This window comes from Myotis yumanensis, unplaced genomic scaffold (assembly GCF_028538775.1).
Source record: "Myotis yumanensis isolate MYYU_CA2020_CCGP unplaced genomic scaffold, mMyoYum1.0.hap1 SCAF_4, whole genome shotgun sequence".
NCBI classification, from domain to species: domain Eukaryota; kingdom Metazoa; phylum Chordata; class Mammalia; order Chiroptera; family Vespertilionidae; genus Myotis; species Myotis yumanensis.
The window spans coordinates 103,405,198-103,422,177 of NW_027223755.1; the positions used below are offsets into that span (position 1 = coordinate 103,405,198).

General features: G+C 50.8%; 1 protein-coding gene across 1 annotated transcript in view; it reads left to right on the forward strand.

The window, feature by feature from the left end:
* Positions 1-16,980, forward strand: part of LMF1 (lipase maturation factor 1) — a 96,086-nt gene that overhangs the window by 68,306 nt on the left and 10,800 nt on the right. Inside the window, exon 4 of the mRNA XM_070413351.1 lies at positions 5,744-5,911. Coding sequence (XP_070269452.1) covers positions 5,744-5,911 — 168 coding nt within the window. The remainder of the gene's footprint in view (positions 1-5,743; positions 5,912-16,980) is intronic.

Sequence of the window (16,980 nt, forward strand, 5' to 3'; positions counted from 1 at the left end):
GGGAAACTGGCTGAAAAAAAACATTTCTGTTCTTCTTGGACTTCTCACTGAGGGGCGGAGGCGGGTGTCAGAGGAGAGTACTGGTCCCCCACAGGAAGTGACATTGTTCTCCCCAAAGATTTGTTACCTTCTAAATCCCTAAACGGTTTTCATCACTCTTCATATTTTCATCCTGGTTTCCTTATTTAAAGCTGTCTCTCTAGGGGAACCTCTTGTGAAATGTTGCGAGGGTTTGGGTGTTGCGCCGGGGCTGGGCTGTGCTCGGGACACATCGCCCTGTAAGTGAGCGTGGCCAGCGGCCGTCACAGGAGCGCTGGGCACTCCTCCCCATGCTTTATGGGGTGTGATGCTCCAGTCGCCACTTCCACGGTTTACAACCAAATTTTACGACATGGTGGTTTTTTTCCAGCTCAGTGCAAACAGAAATAAAACTGTCCTGGGCTTGCAGGAGAAGGGAGGCCGAGGGCCCTCCCAGCGGTGCAGCCCAGACCAGCAGGGCTCAGTGTCTTTAGGGGTCAGCACGCAGAGCAGGCCCCGCCCGCACACCCGCCTCCTGGCAGGTCATAAATCCACACAAGGAGCCGCACGTGGTGCTCCCAGGGAGCAGGGCTCTGGGAAAATAGAGCCTTCCTTTCAAGGAATTCCATGTTGTCAGGGACTGCAAATGTCGCAGTCACCGTATTTGTTCTCATTTACATGGTGCAGTGAAGCCCCATGTGGGCTGAGGGCGCAGGGCCCGCCTTGGGGCTCCCACCTGCAGGATCGAGTCCATACCCCCAGGAGTGGGGAGCGCCTGGTCCTCCAGCCCCCCGACCGTGCCCAGGCACCATTGGTCAGCCCTTCCATGGAGCATGTTCTCCTTCCAGCACCTCACCTGTGGGAGCTAAGAAAGGGCACATAAATCTGAATAACATGAACGTGCAGCAGCTGCCCCAGCTCATTAAATGGGGTCATGTCCTTCCCCTGTTCAAACCTGATGTACCCCCTTCACCCGCATTCAAGTCCTCCGTCCAGGCTTTCGAGGCACAGACCCAGAGGCTGCCGGGGCTTCAATGAGGACACACAGTGACACATGCAGCCTGGGAAGTGTCCGTCCCTGTGATGCGACAGCTCGAGGGCCGGGCTCACACGGAACCTGCATTTATGTTCAGGAAATGACAAGCACTGGAGCCCCAACTGGGGAGCCCCAGGTGCCCTGCCCGAGTGACAGGATGGGCCATGGAGCCTTCGTGGGAGTAAGGAGTGCTGCCCGGAGGGGGCACCAGGGGCTGTGAGGACATGCAGCCACTCAGCTGTGGCAGGTTCTGTTTGTTGGGCCGTGGGCACTGCTCAGTGATTTACTCTTTTTAGACCCAGATTGTTTATTTCTCTTGGAAACACTTAGGGGATGTCGTTAAGCCTGATCTCTGCCGCCGGCGCCCCGCTTCTCTGCTGCTGTTCCCTCCGAAGACGGGGCGTGTGCAGGCGCCTCCCCTCCTGCCTCACTCAGTAAAGGGTCTGGCTTCTTCCCCAGCTCGGAGCGAGCAACAAGCGCACTGTTTATTTTTCTCATTTTTATACGGCCGTACAAGTAGCAGGGCTGCCCATCGGGGAGGCGCCCGTGGAACTTCCACGCGGGCTCCTTCAGAACCCCCACAGGATGCAGGGGCCCCAGGCCGCTGGAGAGGAACCGCTTCATGATGCTCAGCGGTGACTGCTCTGGGGGTCACGCAGAAGCACGTTCTCTCCCCATGTCGCTGGTTTATTCCCTTCGCGGATGCTTCTCTGCTGTTTGTTCTCACCAGCTGGACACCGAGTGAGGAGGCCCCGACGCAGGTCCCCCATGTGGCCGCTCAGATAAGCTCCGCTGGCCTTTCTGCACACCTGGTGCCAAGTCCTTTGTGCTCGTCGGTCCCCCCTCGTCAGACTGCTCTGAGGGTGAGGGACATGGGGCCTCCGTGCAGGGGACCCGAGGGCAGTCAGGGCCAGGCGAAGTGAGCAGGGAGCCATGCTCAGCGAGCCCTCCTGTGTGCCTGCCACCGGCGGGAGAGGGCCTTTGCCTTCCAGCTCACCCGAGTATCAGGCACTCCTGGGTACCGGGGCTGGGGGCTGGGCATAGCAGAAACCTCAGGAGAGACAAACAAGGCCCACAGGCAGCATGGACAGGCGGGTCCTGTGCACTTCCGGCCTCCACCTCTGGGCCCAGGACTGAGCTGGGTGGCGCCCAGGCCCCAATCTGCTCATGGCTGGCCCTGTGGGTGTCTCCAGGACTCAGGGGACAAGCAGGACTGTCAGGGACATTTCTGCTCAAAGCCTGTGTCTCCCTACTGGCTGGCAGCTGGGGCCACTCTCAGCCCCAGGCCCCCGAATCCTTGTGTGTGGCCCCATCTCCCAGCCAGTGGAGCTCCCTGCCCTCAGTGGGCGATGCCTGCCCTCAGGCCAGTCCCCAACTGGATTTATAAAGTCCAGTCTCTCTAACCTAGGAACATGGTGCCCCTTTCAACAAGGGCCCAGGGCGGTGAGAAGAGAAGGTCCTCAGACCCATATCTGTGCCGCTTGACACCTGGGCTGGCCACATCCCCATGGGTGGGACTTGGGGTGTCCACTCCACCCAGATAAGTGGGTCAGGGCCAGCTCAGCCTGGAGCCAGTGACGATGCTAACGTAGCCATGGATGCAGTCATACCATCCCGCCTGCTTTAACCACGCCCTCCTGTGCTTGTGGGATGGGTGGGGGTGCAGAGGGCCCTGGGCCTCTACCTTCTCGCTGTATCTGGTGGCTGTGGGCGGAGGAGGCTGTGTTGATGACAGGAGCCCATGGGGAAGCTGGGGTGAATGAGGGGCTCCCATTTCAGCCTCCCCTCGCCGTGGGCCAGACACGGCAATCTTGTCAAAACTCACTCCCCTGCCTGGCTGGGACTGTTGGTAAAAGCAGGGCCTTTTACCAACAACGACGTAAGCAGGATCCACTGTCTCTCTGCCAAAACCAGGGCCAAGCGGCCTGCTGCCCTTACCTGTGTGGGCCACTGAGAGTTGGTCCATGGCCAGGCCACTTTCTGAAATTGAGCCCTGAAATGTAACCGGGGGGCTCACCCTGACTTGGGGGAACAAGGAGTGGTTCTGTCACCATGTGCCAGCCTTCTTCCTGGTGCTGCCAGAGAGAACAAGCCTGTGCAGCAGGGTCCCCTCTCCTGATGGGCTCCTGCAAGGAGCCAGCCCCCGCCTGCAAACGAGCACACTCACCTGTGGTCCCTCTGGCCCCACCGACACACCTTGGCCCAGGCGCTGGGCGCCTGGTACACATTCCTGTCCAGGGGCCATGGGCACCTTGGGGTAGGCTTGCATATTCACACGTGTGCGTACACACGTACTGTATCCAAAGAGAGCTCTGCTGTTTAAAAAAAAAAGCTGAAACATTTGGAACTAATTTTGATGGCTTTTTCTGGTGTTGCGTGAAACTGCTGTTAACCACCAGAATATCTGCAACTTTAGGACCGTGGGGGTTTCACGCGGCTCAGACACTACCTGGCATGTAGCGCATCTGTGATCAGAAAGCGCAGGCCTCTGAGCAGACACCCCCCCGCCCCCCGTGTCTGTCCCACCCTGTGTCTCCCCCCCCCCCCCCCCCCCAGAGGGCCTGCCTCTCCATCTTACCCTCCCTCCACGTGCACAAGTGAGAACAGGCCTTAGTTGCTGGGAGCCCCTGGGGCAAAGGCTGGGAGAGGCCTGCTGCGTGCTCCCCAAGCTGCAGAAACCCACTCAGCACAGTTAAACGCCGAGATCGATGAGCTAGATTGACGTGGACTCGGGGTCTGCTGAGCAGCCCAGAGACAGCGGTGCCCAATCAGAAGGACCAGCTCCCGGAAGACACAGCTGTGCCCAGGGCAGGGCAAGGAGGGGTTCCGGCGATCCTGGAGCATGTTTAGTGCCAGAAAGTAGGAAAATGCTTAGGAAGTGGTGTGGACCATCAGAACACATGACTAACACACTGGATGAAATAACACACGTCCACACTGGCACCAGTACATGGGGGAGAGGCAGGGCAGCCTCTCCTTACGGTGGACACCACGCGAGGAGTAAGGCCCACCGCTGACAGCAGCATGTTCCTGAGGCCTGCGTTGTGATCACTGTGTGCACAGGAGAGAACGCCCTTCTCTGGGAAATGCACATTGCAGTGCTTAGGGTCCAGGCGTCGTGTTTCAATGACTCTCAAATAGCGCAGAGGACATACCTGTGGGGAGAGGAGTAAGGGGGTGGTAGAATGGAAACATTTGAAGGTTCGGGGATTTTCTTTACTATTCTTGTAACTTCTCTGTAAGTCTAAAGCATGTCCAAATGAAAAGTTAGCAGAAAAACACTTTCCCAGAGGGGACAGCGACCCTGCCACAGCTGCCGTCCTACCTCTGAGCTGCGGGTGGCCAGTCAGCCAGGGGCGGCACCATTTTCATGACTTCCCCCCGCTGCCTCTCATTCATTCCCGCCACTCTGAGTGTCAGGCTTCAGGGCGCACAGGCTGTTGCGCTTTGACCAGCGTCTCCTTATAGTCAGCAGTCACCTCCCTGTGCCCATTGCACAATAGGCGACCGACAGGCCAGGGACTTCCTTGTGTCCACAGCAAATCTGAGAGGACGCATGCCCAGGGCCGAGGTAGGGGCCAGGCTGCAAACACCCCAGTGCTGGGGTACCTGAGGGGCCGGGGCCTGGAGGACCAGGTGACAGAGGAGCAGCCAGGTCACGGGGCTGGGGTGGCACTGCAGTGGCAGCTGCACTTCCTTCCTCTGGGATCTACACCATGTGTGACAAGGTCAAGTCCACTTAATATTATCAAGAACATCTTTAAGTTTCAAAATTGGAGCCATGTTGGCACAACAGGTATTGCCCATTTGTCTGTTGGGCCCAGCCTTTTCCTGACGGTGGCTACGGGGTGTGTGGGATGTGTACATGTGAACACAAGTCCCCAGGAGTGAGAAGGGCACCTGTGTGTGTTTGGAAACGTGAGGAGGCCCAGGCCTTGGGGAGGGGAGGGAGGTGGGTACAATAGACCTCACCACACCCTTCAGGTCCCACCACACTCTCCACAGACGGGAAAGGGAGCCAGCTCATGTTAGAGCTGGTGTCCCGTCAGCTTGGAGGGCCCTGTGCACAGTGGGGTTGTGCCTTCACCAACAGCTGAATGTCACCCTGGGGCCTCCGTGATGGGGCCGTGAGCCCAGTGCAAGGCGTGTCCAGACCATCGTGGGTAGGGATGTACCCAGCCCCACACAGTGTTGGCACAGTTGGCTCCTCTGAACGCTGATGGCCACATGGCCTTCCACATGGCCTGCTCCCAGCCTCAGCTACAGATGGGGGTGGGAGAGCACAGGGCTTGTGGTCAGAGGTATAGAGCTGTCAGGTCGGCCCTGGGGTGGCCGCACCACGGCTGAGTCAACACGCAAGCCTCCTGGGTTGCATTGTGCCCACCCACTTTCAACATGTGTGTTCCCAGGAACACACACTCGGGGCCGGGACCCTGCTCCCCAGCCTTCATTGCCCTTTAAGCAGGAACCAAACCACATGTGAGCATTCGCCTGAGGCAGGCTCCCACAGTTCTGCCCCTCCCCCGGTACCCTGTCCTCCCTCCGCATGGGGCTCTAGTGCCCAGTGCTGCTCAGGGCTCTCACCACTGACTCCCAGCATCTGAGCTCCCCGTCACCAGAGCAGTGCAGGCAGGCTGGGTCCTGTGGGGTGCGGCGTAGGGTGTAGCTCACGGGTCTCCTGTCCCACAGACGCAGCCGGTGCCCAACCCCATGGCCTACTTCCTGCACCGCTCCCCATGGTGGGTCCACCGCTTCGAGACCCTCAGCAACCACTTCCTGGAGCTCGTGGTGCCCTTCTTCATCTTCCTCGGACGGCGGATGTGCATCCTCCATGGCGCCTTACAGATCCTCTTCCAGGTGAGCCACTGCAGACCCCTGCGATCTGAGCATCGCCTGTCAGTTCCCAAGGAAAACACTGTCCTGCTTGCTGTTTGTTTTTCTTGAGCATAACCTGCATGCTGTCACAGAGGTGCCCTCCTGACTTCGCTCGTCGTGCTCCTGTCTTTTCCCTTGTTATCTGGGGTCTGTGCCGTGTGGGGTTGCAGGTTCAATGGGCAGCAGGAGAGGCCACCTGGCCTAGTGAGTGTGACTGCGGGCTGTTGGTCTGGTTGGTGGGTTTTTTGTGGCTGCCTTTATCAAGCTCTCTTCTATTTCTAGTTCACTAGGAAGTTTTGTTTGTGGTTTTTGTTTTGGGTGTTTTTAATTAATCATGAATGTTGAATTTTGTAAAATACATTTTTATTGATTTCAGAGAGGAAAGGGGAGGGAGGGAGAGAGAGAGAGAGAGAGAGAGACATCAATGATGAGAGAGAATCATTGATCGGCTGCCTCCTGCACACCCACTACTAGGGATCGAGCCTGCAGCCCAGGCATGTGCCCTGACAGGGAATCGAACAGCAACCTCCTGGTTCATAGGTTGACACCGGTGAGCCATACCAGCTGGGCTAAATGTTGAATTTTAACAAATGTTGAATTTTCCCTACCAGTTGTGAGGTCACTTTTTCTTTCTCTTTAATCTGTAAACATGGTGAATTGCGTTAATACTGCTAATGTTGAACCAATTTTACATCCTTAAGATAAACTCAGCTTAGTCATGCTGTGTATATCAATATGTTACTGGGCATGATTTGCTAATATTTTGTTTTGGATTTCGCTTGGTTGTCAGTGAATGAGACCGGCCTGTAATTTTCCATCTTGCACTGGCCTTACCTGGCTCTGCTCAGGTTTTACTGTCACTACAGAGCTCATCGAGGGCTGGCCCCCTTCTCTGAATGAGTTCACGGGACAGAGGCAGTGCTCCTGCGCGAGCCCCTGGCCTCTGGGTCTCCGTGACCACTGAGGAACGCCTTTGGTGACTGTCAGACACGCAGGGTTTTCATTTCTTCTGAAGGCAGCTTTAGTGGCAGGCGTTTTCCTGGGAATTTGTCCATTTCATCTGTTTTCAAATTTATCAGCCAAAAAACAACCAAAAAAAGTCATAATATTCTCTTATATTTGCAGAGCCTGGATTTGTGACCTTCTCTTTTCAGCCTGTGTCCTTCTCTCCAGTGCAGCTCTTAGCACAGAGCAAGGTTCTTCTCAAACTGAGGCCGACCTTCAGTCTCTTTCACACAACAAGTCCTTTCAGCTCGGCTGCTGTCTGGGTTCATTTCCATATCTTTGTTTTTTTCTTTTTGTCCCTTTTAGCTTTCTTTAGAGGTTTTTCTCTTTCCATTATTTTCCCCTCCTAATTAGTAAGTTATACACTCTATTTCTTTCAAGTGAGTACATACTTAGTTAACTGAAAGTCTAAATTTAATCCCTATCTTTGCACCGTCAAGGCCTAAAGCCTTAGAATGCTTTAACTGTCTCTGTCCCTACCTGCTCATTTGCTGTCACTGCCCCAGTATTTTTGCTCTGTTTTTTGTTTTTCAATTAATAGACTGTTTTAGAACAGTTTTAGATTTACAGAAAACTGAGCAGAGTGTATAGAGGATTCCCTTATCCCCCTCTCCCCGCACAGTTTCGCCATCATGAACATCTTGTGATAGGTTAGTTATAACTGGTGAGCCAACATTGGTACTTCATGATTAACTGAAGTTCCGTTTACACTACAGGTCACTCAGGTGCCGTACTTTCTGTGGGTTTGGACAGATGTACCTGCCATGTAGCCATCATTGTAGTATGTACGGAGAGCAATGTCACTGCCCTCAGTCCTCTGTGCTCTCGAGGTTCATTCCTCCCCTGCCCCCCAACCCCTGTCAACCACTGATCTCTTTACTGTCTCATAGTTTTACCTTTTCCAGAGTGTTATGTAGTTAGAATTATCAAGGATGTAGTGTTTCAGGCTGGCTTCTTTACGCGGTAATATGCATTTGAGGTTCCTCTTGTCTTTTTGTGGCTTGAGAGCGCATTTCTTTTCATTGCTGAATAATATTCCGTTGTCTGGATGTACCACAGTTTATCCATAAACTGTCCAGAGCTGGCTGAATAGAGCCCTGGCTGGCCAGTGACCCTTGCCAGCAGCCAAGGGCATTCTGCACTCTCCCCACTCCACGCACCATGAGGCCCCCATGGCCCTGTGGTCTCAAGCTAGTGGACAAGGCTCCCGGTAGAGGCTTGAGCATCAACCAGCATGGGCGCCACCTCATGCTGGACCTTCCCCTGTTGTCTGAGGATGCCCAGCCCGTGGCTCGCGCCTTCCCCTCCCAATGGAGAACATAGGTCCGGTTCTGAGGCAGCCCAGAGGCCCCTGCCTGCCACAGCCTCCGGAGGAGTGAAGCCTGCTATGACTTCATGGCGACCAGGTGACCGAGACCCACTCTCGGGGCTGCAGGGCATTAATTAGTCACTGCTTTTGCTGCTTTTATAAGTGTTGAATCAGTGGGACCCTCTGAGGGCTATAAACTCAACTGGGCCTGTGGGGACCCTTCAGGCGTCCCTCAGGCTACACTGACTGGCTTTCTGTCCCACTCAGCTGCAGCTGGCTTTGACAAGCGCTAATGAAAAACAAGTTGTCCTATTACCTAAAAAAATAATTGAACGAAGTTTGGTTACTGGTGAATGTGTAAATCAGATCCGGGAAGATCCTCACATTGGCCACTGAGCCAGGGGCCTCGAAATGCCCTTGTTTGTTCACAGTGCACTTGGCTCAAGTCTCACGGTGGGTCAGGGCGAGGACCAGCTATCTGGACCTGGCCTGGCAGCATGTCTGAACCCTGGCCCAGCCAGGGCACCCGACACCCAGGCGGGGAAGGGGGATGGGTGGTGGCCCCAGGGTGCAGGTATAAATGATTCCCAGCAGCCTCAGGCCAAGTGGCTGGGTCTTGACTCAGTTCTGGGTTCTGCTGCCCGGGTGGACAGTGGTGGATCATAGTGGCCCAGAAGCACTGGGCAGGAGAGGGCCAGAGCAGACCTTGAAGGGCCTTGCTACCAACCCGCCGCTCTGGACATTATTCCAGAAGACCAGCCCGAATATTTGCCTTCCACCCCCTGAAGGTCCTGGGAGCCCCTGGTCCAAGCATGCCCCCATGTTGTCCTCTCCAGCCCCACGCCATGCCCAGGACAAGGCAGGAGAACCCCAGAGCTGGGGCTCTTCTCCGAGGCCTGGTCTGTCGCGCCTTCAGGAGTCAGGCCTAAGGTGTCCAGAGCAGAGAGGACGAATGGCCAGCTGGCGCAGCTGCAGCGTGTCCAGCCCCCTGGCAGGCAGTGTGGGGTCTCAGGTTGGGAGCCACAGGCTGCAGGCTCCTGGCAGGTGTTCAGCTCTCCATGGGGCGGCTGCACAGGGCTTCGGGGAGTGGCCTGTGTTAGGTGCACCACATGGGTTTATGAGGGACCCTGACAGGGGCCAAGCTCCGGTCTCTGCCTGAGACCCCAAGAGGCGTTTCTGGTTCTGTTTGTTTCCGTCCATTCCTTTGGGAGAGGATTGAGGATATGAGCACCTCACCTCCTCCCACGCTGAGTTTACACAGCTGTTCCGGAGGATTCTGCAAGGCCATTGTCTATCAGAGAGGTGCACCACCCCAGCCTCAGCCCCCTGCTCTAATGCCAAGCCACAAGCCTGAGGGAGAGACCCTGGAGGGGGCGGTCGGCTTCCACCGTGGGGCTGGGCAGACAGCCCAACCTAGCACAGGATGGGCATTCGCCAGGCAACGCTCCTGGTCAGTGCAGACCAAATTCTTGGATCCCAGACCGGATTCTCCTTCACCTCCCACCACGTCCTGCTCTTTCTAATCTCTGACTTTGGCTGGAGTCCTGGAGCTGTCTCACAGTGGGCCATCCCCATGGCCGTGGGCACAGAGAGCTGCCTCCACCGGCCTGAGTTCCTTGCCCAGATTGGGGTCTCGGGATAGCTGCCCCTGGACTCCTGGTTGCAGAAAGTCTCCTGCAAGTATGCATGTGTCCTCTGCAAGGCCGTGCAAGCTGAGAGCCCAGCAGGGAGTTCCAGAAGCCCATCCCTCCCTCCTCGGGGTCGTGTTGTGTCATCCTAGAACATCTGCTGCAGCGTCTCCTGGGCCTGAGATTCCAGCGCTCACCACTCATCTTCCTGCCCATGGTCCCGCTCCAGCCGCCCCAGCACAGGCCTTGGTCCACTGCCCCATTCGGGTCTCCTGCAGGCTGCATGGTGCACTGAGGGTGCAATTAAGGCTCCACCGACCATTGTAAACACAGATGGACAGTGTGATGGAGTCATTTCCCTCAAAGGAGACGCTGCAGCAAAGCCAAGAAAGATCGCAGACCCCTCCGCACACTGGGGCCACGCACGTGACGCCAGGCTCCATTTTTCCTGTTAAAAACATGGCCATCCAGCTGGATGGAGCAGATAAAGGGGGATGGGCTGGATGGGGACACACGGCCGGTGTGTGCCTGACAAGGGCTCTGAGCACAGCCAAGTGATGTCCCCATGGTTTCTGCTGCTTTATTAGAAACAGGGTTTCATCCCCAAAACCGTTGAACCCTAGTTCTCTAGGTCAGGGCCACCCAGCTGCACTCACGTTAGAATAACTGGGGGAGTTCTTTGGAAATACGCTTGTGCGGGGGCCACCCCACCCGGGCCCACTAAGACAGGAACCCCAGGAGGCCAGGCACTGCTCAGAGGTCATTAGGGCCATGTGGCCATGCCTTTCGAAGTGCACTCCTGCGTTCTCACCCAGAGAAACCTGTCAGGCCTTGAGGGTCCTGTTGTACCAGACCATTCTGGATCATGGTCATGTGGGCCAGGCACCAGGTGGGGTGTACAGAGAAATGACCCTCCCAGGGGCTGGCTCCACACGGCTCCTGCACCCAGGTCTGCAGCAGAGCTGAAGGCCCCCGGCAAAGAGCTGAGGCTGGGCTAACGTGGCCTCTTCAGGAGCAGGACTGGTGCCACCATCAAGATTGTGGTGCCAAATGAACAGCAACGCCACCCAGAACCTCAGGAAGAAGACTTGACTCCCGGGAGGTGTCTTGGCCTAGCTGTGCTGTGTCCTCGCTGAGTGGCCCGGGCTGATGTCTACCACAGCATCAGAGGGCCAGGCTGGAAGCACCAGGGCTGCAGGGATATGGACCGCTCTCTGGTGCTTATGTGGGGTTGTGGGGTAACTGGTTGTGTTTTCCCAATTCTTTTTTTCAAAGACTGAAGAAGACCCCACATGGGTCCCACCCCTGCCTGTGCTGAGCAGCTGGACCCCCTCCCCTGGGAGTCTGTCACTCACTGAGGGCCCTGGTCAGGTCTGCCCTATTGGCTACCGCCAAACCCCCTTATTCACATGGGTGGGTGGAATTGTGGAGCATCAGGGATAGCCTGGGCTGTCTGCCCCCCAGGAAGACTCGGGTTACAGCTAGCAGATGACAGGGTTCCAAATCAAAGCCAGGAAAAGCCCCCTGGAGCCTCTGCAGCATCACCAATCGCAGGAGCCATGCGGCATCTCAGGGCCGCTGTTCATGCCACTGGGGTATGGCCCTCACATGTCTGGAGTGGACAGCGACCCTAGGGACACCAGGAGTCCCCCTTGGTACTTTTATTATTGACTATATTCCCTATGCTGTAATTCATATCCTCGTGACTATTTGTAACTACCAATTTATACCTCTTAATCCCTTCACCTTTTTCACCCAGTCTCCCAGCCCTTCCTCCCATCTGGTAACCATCAGTTTATTTTCTGTATGTTTTTTTCATTTGTTTTGGAGTTTTTTTTAGATTCCGTATATAATGAAACCATACAGTGTTTGTCTTTTCAGTCTGATTCACTTCACTTAGCATAATATCCTCTAAGTCCATCTATGTTGATGTAAATGGTAAGATTTTGTTTTTTTCTATGACCAAGTTATATTCCATTGTATATATGTACCACATCTTCTTTATCCAGTCGTCTATTAATGGACTGCGTAGGTTGCTTCCATATCTTGGCTATTGTAAAGTATGTAGCAATGAACATGAGGATTCGTGTATCTTTTCGAATTAGTGTTTTAGATTTCTTTGTATACTCAAACTTGGAATGGCTGAGTCATAAGTTGGTTCTATTTTTAATTTATTGAGGAACCTCCATACTGTCTTCCATAGTGGCTGCACCAATTTGTAACAAGGGTTTCCTTTTCTCCAAATCCTCACCAAAACTTTCTGTTGCTTTGTTGATGATAGCCTTTCTGACAAGTGTGAGGTGATGTGTGGTCTTCATATGCATTTCTCTGATGATTAGTGACCCTGAGCATGTTCTCATTTGTCTATTGGCCTTCTGTATGTCCTCTTTGGAGAAATGTCTGTTTGGTTCCTCTGCCCATTTTTAATTGGATTTTTGTGGGGTTTTGGTGTTGTGTGGATTCTTTATAAATTTTGGATATAACCCCTTATCAATGTATCATTGGCCAATATCTTCTCCCATTTGATAGGTTGTGTTTTCGTTTTGTTGATGGTTTCCTTTGCTTTGCAAAACATTTTAGTTTGATGTAGTCTCGTTTATTTATTTTGTTTTATTTCCCTTACCTGAGGAGATATGTCCAAAAAAAAAAATTACTAAGAGCAATGTCAAAGAGTTTACTGCCTAAGTTTTCTTCTAGGAGTTTTATGGTTTCAGGTCTTACATTTAAATCTTTAATCCATTTTGAGTTCATTCTTGTATATGGTGTAAGAAGGGGTCTAGTTTTATTTTTTTGCATGTCTGACCAGTTTCCAACACCATTATCAAAGAGACTGCCTTTACCCCATTGTATATTCTTACATCCTTTGTCATAGATTAATTAACCATAGAAGCGTGGCTTTATTTCTGGGCTCTCTATTCTGTTCCATTGATCTATGTGTCTTTTTTATGCCAGTACCACATGGTTTGATTACTATAGCCTTGTAGTATAGTTTGATATGAGGTAACATTATGCCTTCAACTTTGTTCTTCTTTCTCGAGATTTTTGTGGTTCTTCAGGGTCTTTTGTAGCTCCATATAAATTTTGGGATTATTTGTTCTAGTTCTGTGAAAAATGACATTGGTATCTTAATAGGGATTGTATTGAATCTATAGATTGCTTTAGGTAGTATGGAAATTACAATGAAGGTTTTACTTCTTCCTTTCCAATTTGGATACCTGTTATTTTTTCTTCTTGTCTGATTGCTGTGGCTAGGACTTCCAGTACTATCCTATATAATAAAAGCATAATATGCAAATCGACCGAATGGCAGAATGACCAGTCGGCGGGGGGCGGGTGGAGCCGGTCAGCAGGCCAGCCAAGGCGAGTGCTAGTGGGCAGAGGGAGGGGATGCCGATGGGGGTAAGGGGAGCGGTGGCAGAGGGCTGATGGGGGGGGGGGGGGGCGGCCGCTTGCTGGCCAGTGCCATTCCCTGATCAGCCCACCTGGTTGCCTCCCACAAAGGGACATCCCACAGAGGGACATAAGCTGTCAGTCGGACATCCCTTGAGGGCTCCCAGACTGCGAGAGGGCGCAGGCCAGGCTGAGGGACCCCCACCTCCCCAGTGCACAAATTTTCGTGCACCGGGCCTCTAGTGTTGAATAAGAGTGGTGAAAGTGGATATTCCTGTCTGGTTCCTGATCTTAAAGGAAATGCGTTTCATTCTTCCCCATTGAGTATGATGTTAGCTGTGGGTTTATCAGATATGACCTTTATTATGTTCAGGTATGATCCCTCTTTGTCACTTTGCTGAGAGTTTTTATCATAAATGGATGCTAGATGTTGTCAAATGCTTTTTCTGCATCTATTGATATGATCATATGATTTTTATCCTTTATTTTGTTTGTGGTGTATCACATTAATTGATTTGTGGAGATTGAACCAACCTGAACCCCAGGAATAAATCCCATTTGATCATGGTATATGATCTTTTTAATGTATTGCTGAATTTAGTTTGCTTATATTTTGTTGAAGATTTTTGCAGCTATGTTAATCAGGGGTACTTGCCTATAATTTTCATTTTTTGTAATGTTTTTGTCTGGTTTTGAAATCATGGTAATGCTAGCCTCATAAAATGAGCTTGGAAGCCTTCCCTCCTCTTGAATTTTTTGGAATAGTTTGTGAAGGATAGGTGTTAGTTCTTTGAATATTTGGTAAAATTCACTTGTGAAACCATTCAGCCCAGGACTTTTGTTGGGAGTTTTTTAATTATTGACTAAATTTCATTAGTAGTTATTAGTTTTTCCAGATTTTCTCTTTCTTCTTAGAAGATTGTATGTTTCTAGGAATTTATTTCTTCCAGATTGTCCAGTTTGTTGGCATATAATTGTCTGTAGTATTTTTTATAATCCTTTGTATTTCTGTGGTGTCAGTTGTTTCTTCTCATCTTTCATTTCTGATTTTATTTATTGGGGTCCTCTTTTTTTCTTGAGTCTTGTTAAAGGTTTATCAATTTTGTTTATCTTTTCAAAGAACCAGCTCTTGGTTTCATTAAACTTTTGTAATTTTTTAAGACTCTACTTCATTTATTTCTCCTCTAATCTTTATTATTTCCTTCCTTCTGCTCACTTTGGGCTTTGTTCTTTTTCTAGTTCCTTTAGGTGTAGGTTATATTGTTTGAGATGTTTCTTGTTTCTTGAGATAGGCCTGTAATGCTATGATTTTCCTGTTTTCACTGTGTCCCATACATTTGGGGTCATTGTGTTTTCATTTTCTTTTTTTAATATGTTTTTTATTTGGTTTGGTTTTTATAGAGAGATGAGGGGAGAGGGATAGAGAGATAGAAACATCAATAAGAGAAGAACATCATAGATGGGCTGCCTCCTGCACGCCCCCTACTGGGGATCAAGCCCACAACCCAGGCATGTGCCTTGACCAGGAATTGAACAGGTGACTTTTTAGTTCCTCAGTTGATGCTCAACCACTGAGCCATACTGGTTTGGCTGTGTTTTTATTTTCATTTGTCTCAAGCCATCTTTTTCTTTCTTTCTTAACCTCATTGTTAACCCATTCATTGTTTAGTAGCATGTATTTTAGCCTCCATATGTTTGTATGTTTTCAGTTTTCTTGTCATTGATTTCTAGTTTCAGACCATTGTGGTCAAAGAAGATGCTTGATATGATTTCAGTCTTTTTAAATGTATTGAAACTTGTTTTGTGGCCTAACATGTGGTCTGTCCTGAAAAATGTTCCATGTGTGCTTGAATAGAATGTATATTCTGCTGCTTTGGGGTGAGATGCTCTAAAATATCAATTAAATCCATCTGGTCTAATGTGTCATTTAAGGCCACTGTTTCCTTGCAGATTTTCAGTCTGGATGATCTATCCATTGATGTCAATGGAGTGTTAAAGTCCCCTACTATCCCTGTATTACTGTTGACCCCTCCCTTTATGTTCATCAACACTTGCTTTATGTATTTAGATGCTCCTATTTTGGGTGCATAAATGTTTGTAAGGGTTATAGCCTCTTGCTGGATTGATCCCTTTATCATTATGCAATATCATTCTTTGTCTCTAATTATACCCTTTGTTTTAAAATCTCCTTTGTCTGTTAGAAGTATTGCTTTCCCAGCTTTTTTGTTGTTGTTGTTTCCATTTGTATGAAACACATGTCTTTACTTTCAGTCTGTGTGTCTTTCAATCTGAAATGGATCTCTTGAAGATGGCATATGTATGAATCTTGTTTTCTTATCCATTCAGCCACCCTCTGTCTGTTAAAAATAAGCTGACAGCCCTATGAGAACTTCCTTCTAGGTATCTAACTGCTTTTCTCTTGCTGCTTTTAAGATTCTTTATTTGTCTTTAACCTTTGCCATCCTATATAATAAAAGGCTAATATGCAAATCGACCAAAAAGCGGAATGAGCAGTCGCTATGATGCACACTAACCACCAGGGGGCAGTCACTCAATGCAGGAGCTACCCCCTAGTGGTCAGTGCGCTCCCACAGGGGGAGTGCCACTCAACCAGAAGCCAGGTTCACGGCTGGTGAGTGCAGTGGCAGTGGCAGGAGTCTCTCCCACCTCTGCAGCAGCACTAAGTCATTAGTCAGACATCCCCCGAGGGCTTCCAGACTGCGAGAGGGCACAGCTGGGCTGAAGGACACCCCCCCACCCCCATGCACGAATTTCGTGCACCAGGGCCTCTAGTTTTTATTATAATGTGTCTTGGTGTAGGCCTCTTTGGGTTCATCTTATTTGGGACTCTCTCTGATTTCTTCCTTAACCTCATTGTTAACCCATTCATTGTTTAGTAGCATTGTTTTCAACAACCATAACCATCATACACAAGTCTCTATGCTTCCTGGACTTGCATGTTTATTTCCTTCACCAGGTTAGGGAAGTTTTCATCACTATTTCTTCAAATAGGTTTTCAATCCCTTACTTTATCTTTTCTCCTTCTGGTACCTCTATGATGCAAATATTGGTGTGTCTGATGTTATCCCAGAGGTCCCCTGAACTATTTTCTTGTTTTTCTGTCTTGATTGGGTGCAACCAAGGCTGGCTGTCACCCGTGCCGGGCCTGGGCCACTCAGCAAGAGACACATGACACACTGAGTCCAATTATCACCTGCCTGGGGCTTTAAAAATGTCCAAGACAGTTTTTTTGTTTGCTTTTAATACATTTCTATTGATTTCAGAGAGGAAGGAAGAGGGAGAGAGAGATGGAAACATCAATGATGAGAGAGAATCATTTTTCAGCTGCCTCCTGCATTCCCCACAATGGGGATCGAGCCCACAACCCAGGCATATGCCCTGACAGAGAATCAAACCATGACCTCCTGGTTCATAGGTCGACACTCAACCACTGAGCCACACTGGCCAGGCAACAGTTTTTAAGAAAGTTTGCAGCATGGGCCAAGGCTGTGGTAGAGAGTCCTGTCACAGAAGTGCACATGCCATGATCACAGCTACACAGCATCTGTGTGGTTGTTTTCGCTTGCCAGTATAATCTTTACAACCATTGTTCTCAACAACCATAACTATCATACATAAATTTTTTAAATAAATAATGATTTTTAGGAAAAATTTTAAAGATTTTTTCAGATATTTAGTATTAATCCACATGTTCACCA